Genomic DNA, 21,875 nt, shown 5'->3' on the forward strand with positions numbered 1-21,875 from the left:
AGGTCCAAGATTCCCTTTAGGGGGTATTGTGCTTTTTGAATGGTTAGCTAGCAGGAACTTCCAGTATGAAAGCCCATCACAAGTCTGTGGGAAAATGCAAGTGAAACAAACCATTGGCACCATTTGTTTGCACCTAAATGCAAAATATGGTCTAATACCTTTGCTGTTGTACTTTGTGTTTCCATTTATAAAACCCCAAACCCACTGACATTGTTTTCTCATTCCAAGATCTAGGAACTACTTTAGGCCCTCATCCTAGCAATCTGCGACACCTGAGTAATAGCAGAGATCATCAATCAGGGAAGATTTTCTTACACGTGGCAGTGTGTGCAATTAGAATTATTTGTGATCTGGCAGTGTTAAATACAGGAAGGAAATTAACTGTGACGAAAATTAAGTCCCCCACATTTAACAGTCACTGGCACCTTTGACAATTTAAAGTTTGCAGTTGGGAAAAAAAGCTTCCAAACAAGTAAAACAATTGCTGACAAATTTGGGAAACAAATAAAAATGAGACAAACAACAAAAAGTCAAATGGGATGTTTAGTGTTACTTAGCGTCTAGATTAAATTCATATTTTAAATGTTGAATTTCACAAAATGATATGCATTTTTATAGGAACTCATCCAGCAAATACAATAATTTCAAGAACAAGTATTAAACAATGCTCCTTCTTCCTCAGAGATTTAAAGCAGTATATGCCTATAAAATAATATTGATGCTTTCTGCACCAGTCTTTCCCAAATTTGCCACTGTTATTGTGAATGAAACAAGTTGAAAAGCTCCTAACTCAAATCAACAACTTTCAGCTGATACACCGGTCAGGTAAAGCAAAAGTTGGATGTGGCATGAAGCTCCCTTTTCTCTACTCCAGCCTCAAATTTAGTAGATACCAGTTACTGGACCAGTGCACTATTTTCTAATTTCCTACACAAGCAATCTTGAAGTCATTCAGAGTGAGATTGTCAATTTAGTATCAATTAATAGAGAATGAAGTGTAATTTTATGCAGTGGGACAATACTAATTAGGCAGTAGGTTGAGACTGTCCCACAGCTATTTTTCTTTTGCTCTTGTTTTCTAGGTCAGAGTGATTTCACTAGCTAAAAACTTTCTAAGAATGGATTTACTTAAATGAACAAGGAGCTTCAAAACAAACACTGGTCCAAAACAGACTTAAAATTTTGAGTTTGGGTTTTCTCTGAATTCTGAGGTTCATTTCTCTGAATTTGAAATCCCAAGGGTCAGGAACTCAAAATATTCATACTGACCACTGAAAATGCATTCAATTCCTCATTAATGTAATGCATGATGTGATGTGCAACAAGAAGAAACAAGGCATCCGGCTTCTAACCACCTGCTTTCTGGTTTATTTTCAAGAAAATACATTGAATTGGATCCCAACTAGAGCAATGAGCACATTCCGAAATAACAAACACGCTTTACCAGCTGTTAATTCAGTTCTCTTGAGGCTCACAAATGAAGATCAGTAAAAGCTATGTTAATATTTGCTATTTGAACAGCACAACCATCATAATAATGAAATAATTGTTTTCCAGGCAGCTGGCCAAATTCATCAACCAAATTTAAAGGAACTTATCTTTTGAGCTCAAACTGTATTGAAACCATCATTGAAGTTCCAAGCCCCCAGTATGGGATTGTTTTATTTTATCATAAAACATTTGAAGGAAAATAAAAATCATTACTTGGTCTTGCCACTTTAAATATACCAAGTGAAATGGAAACAATGGCTTAATGGAAAATCCTGAAAATATGAGAATGAAATGTTTAATCACTCTATGAGCTATTTCATTTGGTGTAGAGCCAGCACATTATTTACACTTGGTCATGTCTTATGCTTCATAAGAATTAGAAATGGAACTGAAGCCAGAAATATGTGAACCATTTATTATTCTCTATTGAAAAACATCTTCACTTGCCGAGGATTCTTGCTATTCTATCAGGAGCACTTTAATTTCTAATTAAATGTTAAGTTTTATCTCATTTGAGAAAAACATTCATTACAAAATGTTCATTAAGGCTCCACAACATAACACTTTGCATCTCTTCTCTGATAAGTCTAGTACATTTCTCTTTCAGAAGAAGTCACTTGAGAAGACCAAGCTTTATGCAATATTGAAATCCTTGATACTGTACCTAGTAAATTTTTGTTTGTTCATTAAATGCAGGAAATCATGATGCACTAATATAGTGCAGAGTATTCCATAGAATGTTCAATAGTTCCTTTCAGGCCAAAGTACTTGTTGAGCAATAAGCAATGTTTGCCTTCAGAAATGCATTTACAGCCAGCAGATTGTAAATGCAACATGATTTCTTTTGGATTATCTTCAAACCTGTGAACTGGAAATTCTATGCAATCTTTTCTCTCATTTGTTAATATGAAAATTAAACAGGAAATGCTGTTTAATCAGTCTTGGTATTCATTTCATTTGCTTAACATTTTAAAGAATGAATACAATTCTAATAGTCATTTTCAATTACGTTTGAATTCTCAACTTTCAAATTTTGATATAAGAGCACATTTGGAGTTTATGAAAATTGTTTCTCCGCTTAGAAACAGAGTAGTTTATGAGACATTTCTCAAAGCTGCTTTTGAGGTTTGTCTTCTTTGCCCATGCTTGTGACACTGAAGTAAGTTTAAGGCTTTTGTCATCCTAATAATATGGAAGAGTTTCTTCTCCTGAACTCATTACATGTCCATATCTCCATCATAGGCTAAAGTCAGAGGCTTCTGCTGGGGAGCTGGACGTGTCTGCTGTTTTGGCTTCTTGCTGCAAAAGATTAATAACGGCAATAATGACTAACCTTGCTCAAACTTCAATATTGCTGGTAAATGGAAACATATCTCAAATACAACACAGATCCACCTACATAGTTCATCAATCCTGACTAAAAGAAACAATCAGTAGCTATATATTGCCTAAATTTCTGATAGATGATACAAATAGTAAATGGAGACCAATACCTCTATCATGCAATGCAATCCGAATTATACTGCAAACTGCCTAGCCAGTTTGCACACATACACAAGATTGGACTCAGAGAAAGCAATTTTAATTTTTTTTGAGTACGATGACAGGAGTGTCAAATTTCTCCCAACAGTGAATCAGTTTCATGTTAAGCTTAAGAAAAATTCAAACAAGTCATTTCTTAAACTTGGCACTGTATTGGAATTATACTACAGCGTAGAACCATAGACCAAACGTTAAGTCCAGGACAGTCAACTGGCAGGGCCAGGCTGGGAGAGCATCCTGGAGGTGCCAAGGAAGGTCTGTTCCATTTTATTGTCCAGGCCTCATTTAAACAGAGCTGGTAAGTGATGTGCACCCCCAAACAAGCATCCAGAAACAGCTTGCCAGTGGAGTATTGGCCAAAAGCAAAGCAAGTGTCAGGGGTTCAGGAGGGATTTGAGGAACATGGAAGGATGGTGCCTGAATCAGGAGCAGTTCAAAACTAATTTTGTCAGAGCGGTCCTGCTCCTCCTGTGACAAAAGAAGATTTTTGCTTTACTTACCTTGGAGGATTGGATAGCTTCAACTGAATGGAACCTACATTAGATTATACTAATAGTTTGAGGAACCTATCTGTGTAACAGGATCCCAATTAATATAAATTCTTGAAGCTTCTACCTTGGTCAGGTAAGCAACTTAGCTGCCCAGCTTTAGGATAGCTACGGACCAGGAAAATAATGACAGGTGAACTGCTTTGATTTTAATTCCTGCACTGCCTGGTTTCAGTAGGGCAGAGAAAATTTAAATCCCCATTCATGTTAGAAATTTTCACATGAATGTATTGTATTTCTTTGCAAATGGAGGGGTTCCATGATGGGATTATACTGAATGTACAGTAAACTGCAACTGTTTCTTTGTTTTAAAGGATGCTGTAAAAATAATAAATTAACGATTACATTTTAAGGTCAAAGTTAAAAGTTAATATGTGGCATGTCAGTGGCAGTTTTGGATTTTTTTCTTTATTCATTGACGGGATGTGGGCGTCGCTGGTTGCCCTTGAGAAGGTGGTGGTGAGCTGCCTCCTTGAACCGTTGCAGTCCTGTCAATCCTGCAGTTATCAATGCTCTCTGATGCTGTTCAACAGTTTGGTGGATCTATTTGGTATGCAAAATAACTCAAGTCCCCATGGAGTTAATGAACAAACTTATTTTGTATTTTATGAGGAAAACTATCAGTCCTACTGATTCTGATCTATCTAATGAGCAATCTCATTCTGTGACAGTCATTTTAAAACAAAGGTTTAGTTTGTCTTGTTGCAAAACAGCACAGAAACAATTTATTTGCCTGAACCTTTACTGCATTTGCTCTACAGAATATATTACTGATCAAGATTTCCAAAAATAAGCTTTGAAACAAGAAAGAACTGTGTTGTCAATTAGTTAAAATGTTACTCCAATCACTTAATATGCCTTAGGCATTTATATAATTATGTAGTCATGAAAATGACGATATATCTTTAATATATCTTTTACTTACAAAAATAGCATTAAATATAAAAATTGCTTGGTCTTCTAAGCTTACCAGACCAGATACGACAGGACAGTAATGAAGATAATGAGGACTACTATGGCAGCAGATACTCCATATACCCAGACCTTTGGTTTACCATCTGTCAAAGAAAATGTAGAAAATACATCAATGCATTTGGTTTAAATGGATTAACATTTTAAAAAGAAGGTAGTGTTTGTACCAATCTACAGAGAATAAAACAGCTCGAAGCAGGGGGAGGTAGTGGCATAGTGGTATTGTTACTGAAGTAGTATTGCAGAGATCCAGGGTTATGCTCTGGGGACCTGGATTCTATCCCCACCATAGTAGATGGCAAAATTTGAACTCAATAAGAATTTGGAATTAAAAGTCTAATGGTGACCATGAAACCATTGCTGATTGTTATAGAAAATACTGCTTAATTAGAGGAAATTATCAGTGAAAATGAGTCATTCATTTTATACAATTTTTAGGAACTTCTGTTAACATTATGGATTATAAATGATTTAAAGGCTGTACAACCTATACTGCAAAGGATTTATAAAAGATCAGCCTTTTGGAAGCTCTATATGAATCATCTCACTGCAAAGGATCTCCAACCTGTAATAAAACAAAGTACCACCTCCACAAAAGGAAAGCAATATAGCAATTAATGTTATCTGTAAGCAATATAATCTAGATAATGCAATATGAATCAGAAGAGTGAGCCTGCTGCACATCTTTTGTTCCTTTCTGTGTTTTGAATGCATATAGGAATATATACATTCTGCAAGCTGTTCAGCTAAAGTTCAAGGGTATAAAGTGACCGAAAAAAACTGATCAGTGATGTAAAATTTCAGTAGTGAGCAAAAGATGATACCTAAGATATTGCATGGCAAACAATCACATATTAGTTAGAATTAAGAATTGTGTACGCTCATATTGGATTGTTGTTGTAAATTACAAATTCTGATATATATGTTTACGTATATAATTTAATAATCCATTTAAAATGAAGGAGACACCCCTTAATACACTGGATGTCAACCTACTAATTCTAATAAAAACATGTGATTGAAAAATACTGACCAGGAGAATGATGATACATTAAAGTAACAAGAAAATAGTTAGAAAATTTGGACGTGTGATTCTCTGGGAGAATATTGTAATATAATTTTAATATTTGACAGGGTGTCTTTCTACACCATGGGCAGGATTTTCTCCCCGTTGGGGGCAAAGTTGAAGGGCGGGTGCGCACAGGCGCGCTTCCAATCAGCAACCCCATTCGGGGGTGCGGTGCCATTTTATGTGGGCGGGCCAATTAAGGCCCGCCCAGCGTGACGTCCGCACAGAAGTGCTGTGTGTTCCCTGTGCAGGTGGAGAGGGGAATCCCAAAATCAAGAGTGCGCTCTTTCGCGCATGCACACGAAAAAGAGCACTCATCTCCCTGAGACTAAGTGCAGCCTCAGGGAGATCGGCTCTAAATGTAAAAAAGCTAAAAATAGAATAATAAAATTTCCCTAACATTTCCCCTCATGTGACACTGTCACATGAGTTGGGACATGTCCATAATTTTTACAAAAACTTTATTAAAATTTTTTAAAACCTACATGAAACCTCATCCCGCCGGTGGATGAGGTTTCATGCTTTTTCTAATTCCTGCCGGGGCACCTGGCCTGCCCGCCAACCTTAAGGTTGGACGGGCAGGTCCACTAATTAGTTGAATTAGTCTGTCAATGGCCTCAATTGGCCATTGACAGGTTGGTGGGTGCACCGCTGATTTTGCTGCGCCCCTGCCTTCCTGAAAATTTAAGTGGGGTGCAGTGACGTCGGGAGTTCCGCCCGGCATCACTGCGCGTCAATTTTCCCGCTTACCGACGGGAAAATCCTGCCCCATCAGTTGGATTGGTGGACCAACCTCTGTCACATTCTCAATTGCACACAGTGCCTTCAGAGCAATACAGCAAACTTTTCCAACCTCCCCATGTCTACACATTACCACCTGCTTTCCACTAACTGTCGCATCTCTTTAATGGTGGATGTCAGTGAAAATTTATGTTAACTGAGGCAAGGCATGTTTTTACTGTAGCAATTTTTGTGTGCGGTAACAGCACTTCACGCACTTTTACATTCAATATACTTTGGTCTGAACATAGAAAAAATTTCGCTCTACCCCATTCTAACAAAGCAATTTAACTACAGGGAACTACACTACCAAACTGCACCAATATAAGTATTTTTTGCAGCCTATCCATCTTTGTGGCTTCTTTGAGTGAGATTGCTAACTTCATTTTATTTTTGTCAAATTATGGATAGTTTTCTATGCTAGATTTAAGTCGACTAGCAACTGTCCTGCCCCTGCCCAATTTATATTATCAATGGCTCTACAGCAACAGACTTTCATCCCATCACTCTTGATTAGATTCAAAGCCAAGCACAGAGTTGGAAGGGGCCTTGCAGTAGGGTGTTTTCCAATAGGAATCGATGACTAGCTACAGGTGTGGTCACATTGACACTGTTGTAACCACATGCATTAGTTTTTGTAATATAGCCTACATACACTCACACAATACATGTAAATGTACTTCACAATACACCCAGTCCCTTCATCCAAGTAATTAATATAGATCATTAATAGTTGAGGCCCCAGTATTGATCCCTGTGCCACTCCACTAGTTACAGTTTGCCAACCTGAAAATGATCCATGTAGCCCAACTCTCTGGGATAAATTTTATGCTGATCGGACAGGCGCGGGCCCGACCCGATCGGGCGTGAAATTGTGCGAGCATCCCAACATCATTCCATGCTTGTGCAATATTTCGGTTAGCAGGTATGCACAAAAGTTGGAAGCATGCCCTCCGACAATTAAGAGGTTAATTAAGTCCATTAACGGCACACTTGTCTGTCATTTTATGTAGCCCGTGAAACCTTACAGTTGGCAGATCGTCCAGGCGGCCTTTGTATTTTTCAACAAACCTCATCCACAGGTGGGATGAGATTTCCGTGATGAAATAAAATATAAGTACATTTCTGTGGACAGCATTTTCATAAGCTAAATTTTCAGGTGACTGATTATGATGCATGGGCACTTTTTTCAGCTTTTGAAACTTTTATTTTTACTGTTGCAGGTCTTCAGCTCCCTGAGGCAGCTCTCTGTCTTCAGGGAGCTCTCTGTCAGTGTTGGCCCGTGCCAGCATAGACGTCATCGCCTGGCCCCTTCCTGCCCCTACACCAGCAGCATTGAGCTTTTCAGCGCGCGTTTCATGTTAGCTGACCGTTAATTTTCCAGCCAGCATGAAATCGCAGTTGGGGGATGATCACAGTGGGCGGTCTGTTTCCCTGGTCGATCCTTGGCCCACCAATCACGCTCACCTGCCGAGCTGAAAATTTAGGCCTCTGTTTCCTGTTAGTTACCCAATCCTCTACCCATGCTAATATGTTACCCCCAACACCAGGAGCTTTTATGTGGCATTTTATCAAATGCCTTTTGGAAATCCAAATACAGTCCATTTATTGGTCCCTCTTTATTCACGCTACTTGTTACATCTGGGTGTATTGTGAAGTACATTTACATGTAGTAGAACTCTAATAAATTTGTCAAATAAGATTGTCCTTTCATAAAACTATACTGACTCTGCTTGATTGTACTATTATGTTCTAAATGCCAGTACTTCCTTAATAAAGGATTCCAGCATTTAGCCAATGACAGATGTTACTCCACCACATCCTTTGAGTACAACTTTTCTTTCAGGTTTTACAAATGATACATTTATTTCTCCAAGTTCCTTCTTAAGCACCAGGAGTGATGCTCCTTCATTTGACCTTTTGCAAGTAATAGTTTAAAATTTATATTCCCTGTAAAAATAAATCCCCTTGAAAATAAGAATGTGGTAGGACTGTATCATTTTGCTCTTCCAAGTGGCTTTATCAGTGCCAACATGGCAATGGTGTGATGAAATTATATTATTCAAGGAGGGAGAAATTGAGCATCACATGGGGCTGCATTTTCCGGTCGGTGAGCAGGGTGGGGCCCGCTAACCGATGCATAAAATGACACGGGGTGATGTCGGGCATTTAGATTTTCAGTTCAGCCAGCGTGCAGCCGAACTGTCAACGACCACTTAAGGTCTTTAAAAAGTAATTAACCCAATTAATGGACCTTAAGGCTGGTGGGCAGGCGAAAAGCCCAGGCAGCCTTCAGAAAAAAACAAGAAACCTCATCCATGGGCAGGATGAGGTTTCATGAGGGATTTAAAATGTATATAAAATTTTTAGTAAAAGTCATTGACATGTCCCTCCTCATGTGACAGGGGACATGTCAGGAATTTTTTTTCTCCCTTTAATAAAATTTTCAAACTTGAGCCGAGCTCCCTGAGGCAGCACTTTGCCTCAGGGAGATGTGTGTGAAAGAGCGCACTCCTGGCTCAGGGAATGCCCCCCCACCCCCGCCACTACCTCCCCCCCCCCCCCCCCCCCGCCCGCACAGGGAGCTCTCAGCGCTTCCGGGTGGGCATCATGCTGGGTGGGCTTTAATTGGCCCGCCCACATAAAATGACGGTGCGCCCCTGACTGGTGGGCCGAACAGGAACCCGCCCACCCACGCCTGCACCCACACAACCCCCCCGACGGGGGGAAAATGCTGCCCATGATATTAACAAACATGTAAAAAGCCAAAAAAACAATAATTGCAAGTTGCTTTCCCTCATTACCAACAAAGTGACTCATCAGTATTTGAAAATTTACAATATGTTGCAGAAATATTTTTAAGCTTTTTACAAAAGTATTAGACAACAATCTTTCTGTATAAAGTGTATAGAAATGCACATAAGATCTTGATGTTTCCTTCCTGATACTCCTTCCAAAGCCTTGGTAAGAAGTGATATGAATCATCTTGCTGAAAAATTTAAATGCATATATTTTATAAACGGACATGATGAAGGCTGCAACCCCTTACTCCAGAAAAGAACGTGTTCAGATTAAGCTAAAATGTAGCCAAGGTTGTTTCCTTGGGTAAATTACAATGAAAAATTGATGTTACTGAATTCTGGACATGAGTACTTTATTTCCCCACAATCTCTTCAAGAAGTTATATTCAAGATTTAGAAGTTTAGACATTATGAGTTTAATAAAGAACCCATTAGCTGTCAGGAAGAAAAATGCCTACTATCAGCAACTTCAATGGACAATAGTACAGTATTTATATTTCGTGAGATTAACTCCAGTGAATTTAAACATAACAGTTAAAAAAAATATACAACACAGACACCAAAATACCTTATACAAATATTTCTAGCAGGAAATATATCAACACAGATATATTTAGCACCATGGTTAATAGATTCAGCTTGCAGTTTTTATCTATTGATTCATTTAGATCTAGAGTGCTCTAAATACTAACAATTTATAGCACTTCAAAGACTATGGACATGATTTCTAACCATTTGGGATACCACCAATAAATTGATGACTCTCCTGCACTTGGAAGATACAATTGATTTGTGACTAACAATCAGAACTGAGAACATTGAACTCCAGGGGCAGGATTTTATGATCCTTCCCGCCCTCTGGGATGTTACGGTCCCCCTGAACTGAAAGGAGATTCGAATGGTTCACCGCATCCACCAGGGGACAATAAGCTGGGGTAGGACCGTAAAATTCTGGCCCAGAGCTTTGTCATGGAATATGGGCATTATTACTGGTGAACTTGTGCAAAGGATGCAAATTGGGAATAGGCTTCCATCATGTCACTGAACCATATCAGTCTGTGCACCAGCAGATCAACAGAAGGCATGGGAAAATGCACTCTACATAGGATTTGGACAGATGTGACTGTGGAAAGTGAGGCTCTTTCGAGATATCAACACTTCCATAACTATTCCTCCACCCACTTTCCATCACTGTCCAGGAGCAAGGTGGTAGCCTAGGACAAGTGATTACTGCATCTATGGAGAATTCGTAGCCTGTACAAGCCATCTTAGTCTGTGCTCAAGCAGATTGAGTGTTCCATTGTTTCTGCAGTACGTTCTGGAGACAGAGCATAGTCTACTCTCAGAGGTAATTCTCTTGGAAGACCACTAGCATGTTAACTATGCAGCCAAAAAAGCACATTGAAAAAGTAATGCTAAGAAAGATAGTCACATAACTAGCTTGCTTTTAATAAATCAGTGTTGGAACTTGATTACTGGTCCTTTTGTACCTTTTTGTTATAAATTAGCAGAAAGAATAACAAGCATAGGTGAGTATACTGAATATTTGGGAATAGAGTAAAAGTTTAACTGGGAGGATTCCATTCATGTTAATTGTTGGATGGCGGTGGAAGGAGGATTCCAGTCCTCTCCTAGTTGAAGCAGTTGATGATCACGCTGAAGAGGCTCGAATGAAAATCATTAGAAGCCTTTAAAGGGTTTTTTTTGTTGTTGTTTTCTGCACATAAGCCATAAGGGGGACAGAAGGGAATGGGGTTGTGGTGTGTGTGTGGGGGGGGGGGGGGGGGGGGGTGGGGTGGGGGTGGGGGGGGGTGTTAGTTGGTGAGAGGGAGCATGTAGGGGGAATGTATTCATTGTATCAAACATGCCATCCATCAGTGAGTGAAAATGGGATAGCGATTTCTTCAATTTTTCTGAAGCTGACAACACATTTGCTTTCAATCCAAACTGAAAAATAATACATTTTGTGACAAGAAGAGCTTGGTCTTTTAAACCAGAAAGACACTTAAATAGGAGCTGTTGAAACTGTAGTGTGAAATATTTCGAAAAAGTTTGCCTTGGAATCTGAATGTGCTTGTCCCTGGCAAACAGAGCTTACTTTGATAAACTGTCTTCAGATACAGTCCAGTGCAGCTACCTGAAACGCCATACAGGATATTCAAGTGCACTGCTTTTTGGTACAAAACACACATAGAGGATCAGCATCTGTTTTTTCTAGTATTTGTTTTGCAGGTGCTGTTTAGACATAAAGCCCAGGTAGCAGAACAGCAACTAAAGGCACGTCGGTCCTGCTGAGACTATCAGGGGTGAGCTGGGCAGAATTCTTGGGTAGCCCAGGAATTCACCAGCAGAAATATCCATAATGTAACTGTGCAGAATTATAGGAGCAGGCCAAAGAAGCTCCTTGCCCCCAGTGTAATACCATTATTTTTCTTCAGTGATTTGGAAACCCTGAAATTCCAGGTTTCACCCCAAACTGCAGTTCCCCCAACTGGACTTGCGCTCTGTCTCACTCGTTTGGATCATAGAACTTATAGCTTCCTGGCTTTATTTTCATTTAGGCATTGGTCCTAAAAATATCTTTGTTCAAGTGCCAAATGTATATGAGCTCAGATGAGTTGTTGACTCGTAATGTACAAAGGAAGAAAATTAGCATCAACAGGGGCAGATTGAATTCTGTAGGATGCTTCAGTTGTAGGTGGGTTGCTTTGTGCCATCAAAATCAATAACTTCTTCAAAACAGTTTGCCCAATTATATTGTCAGCTTTCATAGTTTAAACAAAAATTGTTCATTTAAAGTAATAGAGAGATGTAAACAAATAAAGATCTTAATGGAAAGTATTTCTGTCACATTTTAGAAGTATAGAAAATGGCACACACCCTATATATATACATGCAGGTGATGATGGTAGCTTACCAATACAGTGGAAGGGCTATTTGCTGACATTCACTCCCTTTACAACATAAATCCATAGAATAGACCAGCTAAATATTTCAAATAAATTACAAGAGAGAAATAGGTTGTTCAGCAAAACCAGTCACGTTGATGTTTATACTTCACCTGAGCATTGGCCTGACTCCCACATATGCTTATCCTGTTCCCATTATTTCCCCTTTCTCCAACCACCTACTTAACCAACCCTTAAATGTAGATAGACCTCAATCATCAACTTCAGAAATACACACTGCAGCTTCACAACCCTTTTCCCCCCCACATATTTTTGTACAATTCTTACCAGGATCAAAAGGGTCAATGGACCAGCCTTTAAAAAATGCCTGGAATTTTGAATTGCCCAGCTTGTTCTTTCCCACACTAGTCTTAACATCAGCTTTCTTCTCCTCTATTCCAGGGATTTTAGTGCAGTAGTCAAGGAATCCATAAGGAGTCATTACTTCCACGTAACCTTTCTCGCAGCCGCACACACCTCCCTAAGGATTGATTACAAGACAGTCAGTTATTAAAAAAGACAAGGATATAGGTTTATAATCAATTGGGAGCTTACTGGCCCCCTTCTGTAAAGTCATCAGCAAAGTAATACAAAATGTTCAGAAATAGATTTAACTCTCCCATAATTTTTCAATGGTAATAACAGCTTAGGTTATGGTCTCTTCCTGATCATTCAGCTATTGCTGCGCTTAACACTCAAGTTGTTTAATTGTTTTAATTAAGCAAAATGAGTAATAAAAGAAATTGGAAATGTTGTGCTAAATAATTAACTGAGTTGTCAGACAATTGGACCAAGCTATTTTGAATTCAAAGCAGGATGGATAATGAATTTTCTTGAAGAACAGAACTTTGCTTCAAAATAAATGAAGTTCTCAAAAGTAACACAGCAGGATGCTTCTGATGAATGAATGACTAATGAATTAGTCTTCCACGACAGTGTAATTAAAACGTTGTAATTCTTCTCCAGGGCCTGAATCTCCTGGTCAGCATGTAGGGGCGGGCCCCACTCACTAATGAGTAAAATGGTGCGTGGTGACATTGGACGTGCGTCCCGACGCCACCGCACGTCATTCCGATCTTCAGTTCGGCAGGCGCGCACCAGAGCCAGCTCCGCGCCCGCCGAACTGTCAAAGGCCTATTAAGGCCATTTAAAAACCACTTAAAGCAATTAACACGGCTGCCAGTCCAACCTTAAGGAAGGTGGGCAGGCGAAGAGCCCAGGCAGCCTTCGCATTTATCATGAAACCTCATCCGTGGGCGGGATGAGGTTTCATGAAGGCTTAACAAAATAAATAAAACATTTTATTAAAATTCATTGACATGTCCCAGCTCATGTGACACTGTCACATGAGGGGGCATGTCTGAATTTTTTTATTATTCCTTATTTCAATTCTTCACAGTCAAAGTAATCTCCCTGAGGCAGCTCCGTTTTCAAAGCGCGCATGCATGAAAGAGCGCAGGCCCCGACTCTCCCTACTTCCCCCGCCCGCACAGGGAGCGCTCAATGCTTCCAGGTGTGCGTCACGTTGGGCGGGCCTTAATTGGCTCACCCACGTAAAATGGCGGCGTGCAGCCGATCGTGGGCGGCGGTTGGCTGCTCACCGGCCCTTGCCCGTTCTCTCCCAGCCTGCCTGAATTCCCCAAATCTACCAAAAAAAACCACTTCCTCTTCAAATGTTGTTCTTTAACTAATTAACCATTTTAAAAATTTGCAAAATTCCTGTTGAGTTGCACCTGATTAACATCACAGAAAGAAGACACAAGTAAGATATATTGCCATTTAAATTCACAGTGGAAATGGAAATGTGGATTAATATCACACGGATTGGAGTAAGTATAGATTTGTGCCAGCAACAAGCTTGGGAGATCCCAGCACTTCAGTGCTTATCATTCCCTGTGTGCACGTACCAGTTCTTCTGTGACTGACATGGAGAAACGGGAATTCCTTGTCCATGCGGGAAGCTCAGGTGGACACTTAAAAGTCAAGGGCTTTGCTCCACTGATTTTGACTCTTTGTGAAAAAAGTCAAAACACTCGCACAAAAAAAAACACATGCTTTTTTATGAAAAAGTGCATTGCAAACACCCCACAGAGCTGACAGTGACTGTGTAAAGTCAGAAAAAGTGAAAGGGCCATTGGGCCAAAGCCATAATGTGTTAGCGGATAAGGAAGTTCAAGATTTGACAGGAAAGTCTTCTCAACTGCTGCAAAACCAAGTCATGTCAAATAATAAAATCAACTGTGAAGCTTTTTCAAAAAGTAAAATGAAAACATCAGAAAAATGAAATGTTTGATAACTTTACCTACTGACATAATACATAATTCTAATGACTTCAAATTTCATTTGGGGTGTCTATAGCATAGGGGGCCTACACTAGACTAAAGCGGATGAGAAGGATGGAGGGTGGTCAGATATGGGGGGGTGCAGTTGAGGAGGATAAGGGATGGCTGAGGGGGATGAGAAGATGAAGGGGTGAGGAGAATAGAGGTGAGGAGGAAAGGGGAATTGGTAGGGGGTGAGAAGAATGGGGAATGGGTGTGAGAGGCAGGTGAGGGAGACGGGGCATGGGCAAGAGAGGGGATGGGTACGGATGAAAAACATGTCAATTTGAAGATACTATTGAGATACTCCTGAAATTCTTTTAGATTAATTAAAATATATTCTGCAGTTTTCCTGTTACTGTGCAAAGTTAGCTACACATCCATCGCAAGATCCAGGTCAATGTACTTGTGAACGAAAGGAGGGTGGAGTTTGGTCGTTTAACTTGACTGATCCAGAGTTGGCTGCCTTCATTCCTGTCTCAGGCCTGCTGAAGCGAGTAGAAGACCTGCCTCAAGACCAATTAAGGCCCCAGGGATTGAAAATTGCGTTTCTCACCAGTCTGTGGAGTTGGAAGTGGGAACGTGGCTCAGTTTCAGTCCCAACTCCCGATTCCCATCTCCCATTGGAAAATTGGGCTCCGAGGCTTTGATATTTTTGTATTCTATTCGTGCAGTTTTCTGCCCCACTCAGCATATCCGAGCTGTTGTAGGCTATATTTACACAGTTTGTGTGCACCTCCCTCCCCACACCAACCCTGCCCTGTCATTTATAAATTGGCTGAATTAACAATATATGGCATGCCTGAACCCCTAACACTACTTCCTTTTTATTCTTTCATGGGATGTGTGTCACATTTGTTGCCCATCCGTAACTGCCCTTACATTGAGCTGCTTGCTAGACCATTTCAGAGGGCAGTTAAGAGTCAACCACATTGCTGTCGATCTGGAGTCACATGTAGGCCTGACAGGGTAAACATGGCAGATCTTGACCAGTGCAATGGTTGGTGAAAGGAAAAAAACAATCATATTTTCCTGACTCAGGCCTGCAAAAGTCACCCTTGTCATAGTGGATCCAAAGACGCCTGTTTGTCTTTTAATGACTTCATCACACATATTGCATGATGATTCCATACAAGGTTCATGATGCTGTCACTAACATAAGGCATGCAGGTCTCGGCTTTCAATGCTAAACTCTGTTGGGAAGGTAATATGACGTTAGTTCTTTTAAGCATTTAGAAGAGCTTCAGAGAGAGAGTTTAAGTGCTACCTCATGCCTGCCATACTTGATCTGTAATGCCAAAAGAAAAGTGGAAACGGTATTCAAAGGGTCAATGGTGACAACATTTAATAGCCTCATACACCCATAGGGAACAGTTAATGGACACCCAAACGCCATCTGGAAGTGTGGCACTGATCAACATTCAAGACATGATTAGGAGCAAAAATGGTTTATAATGAAGGTGGCATGAGAAAGGAATGAAAATGTATATTACTCTATATGTATATCGAGTGTTATAAAACAGTCAAATGACTGCAACCTTTGAAGCAAAACTTACAACATGAAGCACATCTTAAAAGACTCGGGTCTGAATTTTCACGCCCGGGTCAGGAGCGCAGAGTTGGGACAATTCCTTGCACCGCAAACCCGAGCCAGGATGAAATGACCTGGAATGCCAAATTTTCAGTCCAAACAGAGAGGTTAAAATAGGAGTCATGGCGGGAAACTCAGAAAACAGTAGAGAGGCTGCCAGCTGTAGAGGCAGGATGGGCAGAAGGCCTGACTCGGTGCACTGGCACTTTGTCCAAGATTTTAAATAAAGCAATAAAACAAAAAAAAAAGCCCTCCAACCCACCAGCCCTCACCCCCTCACCCCCATGCACTCTGCATGTCCCATCCATGTCAACTCATGCCATCTCATGCCCTCTACCCATCCCCCATAGCCCTTTATTCACGCCATGCCAACTTATGCCTCTCTACCTACCCCCGTAGCCATCTATAACACAATGCCAACCTATGCCCCTATATCCACCCCATGGCCCTTTATAGCCCCATGCCATCTTAGTACAACTCATGTCAACCCATTCATCCCCACCCACCACACTTTGCCCTTACACCATCCATATCAACTCACCCAGTATCCACCATGAGCAGATCAGGACCCATGCTGAGATTAAATAAAATAAAGCTCTAAATGTCTATTGTAGGGTTTATTTTTTAAAAAGGCATGATTATCATTCATAAAAACCCATTCACTGCCTGTATTTACTTCAACTACATAATCCCATCTCAAAACAAACATTAATTTCAAGTACTTAATCCCTTATAAAAAAACCAAACATTGGAATTCATAGTCCCACTTCAAAGAGTCTATAGGCACCAGTAGCTATTAAACTTGACATAGTAAACACACTGTTGTGATAATGGAAGGTTGTGAAATCAGTTATGCAGCACTAATTCAGGAATGATAACCCTCAGGATTATGTCACTGGGCAGAGTGAAATAGCAAGCATTATTTTTTTTTAACACTTCAGCCATTTTTTCAAAAATTTCAAGGGCAGGACTTATAAATATTTTGGCAGCTTGGGAGTTGTTTTTGACAGTTGCTTTTGACACTCCTGACAGTTCCAATGAGTTTATGCACTATTTATGCACATTCATGTTCATTTTTAACAATCCCAAGGGTACCTTGCCTCTCCAAAAGGTCACCTGACCTCCCCCAAAGGTGTCCCAGGACCATATCCAAAGGAGTACCTTACTTCTCCAAAAGGGTGCCCCACCTCTCCAAAGGACTCCACAAAGTTTACACCTGCTCCAAACAAGTCTAATCTGCACATCATGTTTCCCACTCCTGGCTAACGAGAATCAGGCATAACTGGGAGCAGCTGCTGTTTTCTATGGGTAGATGCCTCCACAAAATTCACATGTACAAATCCTAACCCTGCCACATTCCCACCTCTGTGAAAATGGCATGTGTTGTGTTCAGGGGGCGGGTCCTATGGATTTTGGCCCCCTCCATCTTTTTCGCAACAAAGTTGTCATTGCGAAAATCCAGACCTTGGTATTGACTACAGTAGTATTAACAACATGCATATACCAACTATATTATTTGCAATATCCTGTCCACAGTACACATTATAAAAGTAAATTTTAGCATCAATAAATGTTTTGTGTTTCATACTACTATGCTGATGATGTGCTGGTTACTGAAAGCATATGCTGGAATTTTCCAGCCTTGTCATGGCAAGACCTGTTGTGGGAGATTCAGTGGCCCAGCCGAAATTCCATTGACTTTGAGTGGGACTGGACAATCCCAGCGGCGGACGGGGCCAGAAAATCCCGCCCATAATCTTTAGCAGTCAATATTTTTCAACATACATTCGATTCACAAATACTATAAACATGTTTCACTGTTAAAAATTGAGTGTTTTGTGATCATGGAAACTTTTAGAACTGCCATTGAGGACCATGAAACAGTTTCTGTAAACTGTGTAAATAACTTGATGCCACACTCAGTCAAATGTTGCCTTGATGTCAGGGGAGTCACTCTCACCTCACCTCTTGAGTTCAGCGATTTTGTCCTTGTTTTGACCAAGGGGCTGTAATGAGGTCAGGAGCTGAGTAGCCCTGGTGGAACCCAAACTGAGCATCAGTAAGCAGGTTATCACTGAATAATTGGTGCTTGATAGTGCTGTCAATGGCCCCTTCCATCATTTAATCATTGGTTCATTTAATAGATATTCAACATCAGTGCCAGTTCGGCATGAACAATACCCGACAAACGCGCTGTTCTGGCCACAGAAATCATAAAATGGTTCACCCACATGGGCAATTTTTTTTTAGCTTGCCCACGTGTCAACTGGGTCCACCTTAATTCTAATTGATTTCAGCTCTAAATGTGTGCCTGCCAACTGATTCCACTTGAACCAGCTAACATTTTTGGGGGACAGGCAAGAAAGTGGCACTAAGGCCACGATGAGGTCTGCCATGGTTGTACTGAATGGCGGAGCAGTCTCAATGGGCTGAATAGCCTACTCTTGCTTCTATTTCTTATGATCTTATTATGATCTTATGTCAACTTGTTCCCAAAAATTACACCTGGTTCCAGCCAAGGCCAGCTAACAAAATACTGGTGCCAATTGGGTGACTGGGGGTACCAATGGATTTCCTGTTAGGTCTATCCATCACTTTGGTTGCTCCCAGTAGAGTCGGGACCCATTTAGGTCCAGTTGAAGTTTGCAACTGGTTTTAACTGATCCTCCATCCTGGAAGGGTCATGATGCTGGAGGCTCTGCTAATTAAGTGTGGGGAGTGGGGGGAAATGCCCACTGGTCTGTTTGCTGGACAATAATTGGAGCATTGGAGCATACAAATTAGAGCACAGGCGTACAGATTGGTTTTAAAGGTAGGTTTGAACAAGGCCAAGTTGAGATTGCAGGATCTTCAATCAATAAATTGGGAGAAGGGGAGCCAGTGGGGGTCAGCAAATTCAGAAGTGAGTGGAACCTCAAGGGAGCATTGGAGTTTCACATGAGTCTGAAGTTGTGCATGGTAGAGGTAGGAAACCCTGTTGGGAGAACACTGAAGATGTTGAGCCTATCACAATAAAATATCAAATTGTCAACTTTCATCAGAGATGCATATGCTTTCAAAAGGGAAGATATTTTACTATCGTAGTTTCTCAATGTTTGTTTGCTGGAGGGTGCAACTGCCATTGCGCATCATAATTAGCAAAAAATCAACCTCTTATCTCAGGGACATTAAGCTAGGTAGTTTGGGTGCTCTTTCCTAAACTGAATGGAGATCCTTGCTATAATATGATGACCAGGCTCAGAAATGTCACTTCAGCTGTATCTGTACCAGTGTTGTGACAAGCATGAACGTACCAAACTTGTTAACTTCCTTGGGATTTGCTTACTCACAAACGTACTGCAATTTATTTAAAAAATGCTTTAGAGTTCCTTACATTATTTAATTTTGTTTCATACTTCAGCTTAAAACCTTATAAAAATTAAAACTGAAAAGATATTGCAACAAAAAGAAGATTTTGACAGCAGTCAAAAGGTATGTGGCTGCATGTTAATGTTATTGTCACCAGGGGGCAGTAAATACCAAGATAAAAGCTAAATACTGTGGATGCTGCAAATCTAGAACAAAAACAAAAATACCTGGAATAACTCAGCAGGTCTGATAGCATCTGCAGAGAGGGACACAGTTGACATTTCGAGTCTGTATGACCCTTCATCAGAAAAACGTGTTTACTATGAAAACAATCTTCACAGTTATATGTAACTTGTTTTATTTGTTCCTGGGATGTAGGTGTCACTGGCAATGCCAGGCACTTATTGCACATTCTCATTTGTTTTTCAGAAGCTAGTAGTGTGTTTATTTTATATACTGAATTTGCTGGAACTCAATGTGCAAAATAATGTTCTACAGAAAAACGAAAATGTTGACCTAATTGCTCCTATAAAATGTCTCTTGTTAAACCTTGCAAACAATATAATTTATTACAAAACAAAAACAGAATTACCTGGAAAAACTCAGCAGGTCTGGCAGCATTGGCAGAGAAGAAAAGAGTTGACGTTTCGAGTCCTCATGACCCTTCCACAGTTCTGTGGAAGGGTCATGAGGACTCGAAACGTCAACTCTTTTCTTCTCCGCCGATGCTGCCAGGTAATTCTGTTTTTGCTTTGGATTTCCAGCATCCGCAGTTTTTTTGTTTTTATCTCTGTATATAATTTATTACAACTGTTTAGATAACTGTGTTCCTTTTATCTCTGCTGGGTGGGTGCATTTCTTTTAATTCAACTAGTCTCTGATTCTCACCAATGTAATCACAAGGCACATTCTTTTAAGTCCTCTGTAAAATTGCAACCTCTTCACAAAACATGTAGAACTCACTACTCTTCTTCAAAATGGAATGTTTTATGCTCAAGTTATGAGGTGGCAGATGATGTGTGCCAGGGCAGACCAAATTGGTAAGGGAAACTTGGTCATGCTATCATAACAGTTTTGCAATTTGTATTTATTACGAGAGGTATGCACTGAATTCAGAAGCAATAAGTCCACCAAGACTTATACTTTCATGACAGTCCTTCAGAAAGAACAGATGAGGCAGTGGCTTAAAGACGCAACCAAAAGGTGACATCTCTAACATTGCAGCCCAGCCCCAGTACTGCACTGAATTGTAACCTAGGTTATGTGCTCAAGTCTCTGGACTTGAACTTGAATCCGCAATTTTCAGAATTAGAAGGGTACTGGGACTAAGCTGAGGCTGATATCTTAAACAATAGACAAAGGCATTTCATATTAATGCATTGCATATCTAATATCACACAAGATAATTTCAAGGTTTATGTGAAAAGTTGTATTTTTTTGCATCAATGTGTCAATTTATTACAAAAATTTAAGTCAACTTGGTATCTCAGCGTTTTTCATGATTGGTGTGATTATTAACATTTTGTGGTGTGCACAAAAGGGGGAAATGCTGGCTCGTGTAGGATGGGCAAGCATTCATAGGGTTTATGTAATCACTTACAAAAGAGCAGTGGATGGTCTGCTTTAGACCCTTTGAGAACAATGTTAAAGCTGCTAAAGGAGATTTGAAGAGGCTGATAAGTATTTCTACATAAATAAAAACAAAAAAACTGCGGATGCTGGAAATCCAAAAAAACTGCGGATGCTTGTATTTCAGTTTTTTTGGATTTCCAGCATCCGCAGTTTTTTTGTTTTTATTTATGTAGAAATACTTATCAGCCTCTTCAAATCTCCTTTAGCAGCTTTAACATTGTTCTCAAAGGGTCTAAAGCAGACCATCCACTGCTCTTTTGTAAGTGATTACATAAACCCTATGAATGCTTGCCCATCCTACACGAGCCAGCATTTCCCCCTTTTGTGCACACCACAAAATGTTAATAATCACACCAATCATGAAAAACGCTGAGATACCAAGTTGACTTAAATTTTTGTAATAAATTGACACATTGATGCAAAAAAATACAACTTTTCACATAAACCTTGAAATTATCTTGTGTGATATTAGATATGCAATGCATTAATATGAAATGCCTTTGTCTATTGTTTAAGATGTCAGCCTCAGCTTAGTCCCAGTACCCTTCTAATTCTGAAAATTGCGGATTCAAGTTCAAGTCCAGAGACTTGAGCACATAACCTAGGTTACAATTCAGTGCAGTACTGGGGCTGGGCTGCAATGTTAGAGATGTCACCTTTTGGTTGCGTCTTTAAGCCACTGCCTCATCTGTTCTTTCTGAAGGACTGTCATGAAAGTATAAGTCTTGGTGGACTTATTGCTTCTGAATTCAGTGCATACCTCTCGTAATAAATACAAATTGCAAAACTGTTATGATAGCATGACCAAGTTTCCCTTACCAATTTGGTCTGC

General features: G+C 40.1%; 1 protein-coding gene across 1 annotated transcript in view; it reads right to left on the minus strand.

Annotated features, from left to right (window-relative positions):
- Nucleotides 1-2,557: 2,557 nt before the first annotated feature.
- Nucleotides 2,558-21,875, minus strand: part of thsd7ba (thrombospondin, type I, domain containing 7Ba) — a 676,798-nt gene continuing 657,480 nt past the window's right edge. Inside the window, exons 26-28 of the mRNA XM_041200229.1 lie at nt 12,440-12,632; nt 4,552-4,639; nt 2,558-2,790 (exon numbers count right to left, since the gene is read on the minus strand). Of these exons, the coding sequence (XP_041056163.1) occupies nt 2,709-2,790; nt 4,552-4,639; nt 12,440-12,632 (363 nt within the window). The 3' untranslated portion in view covers nt 2,558-2,708. The remainder of the gene's footprint in view (nt 2,791-4,551; nt 4,640-12,439; nt 12,633-21,875) is intronic.

This window comes from Carcharodon carcharias, chromosome 12 (genome assembly GCF_017639515.1).
Source record: "Carcharodon carcharias isolate sCarCar2 chromosome 12, sCarCar2.pri, whole genome shotgun sequence".
In the NCBI taxonomy this organism is placed as follows: Eukaryota; Metazoa; Chordata; class Chondrichthyes; order Lamniformes; family Lamnidae; genus Carcharodon; species Carcharodon carcharias.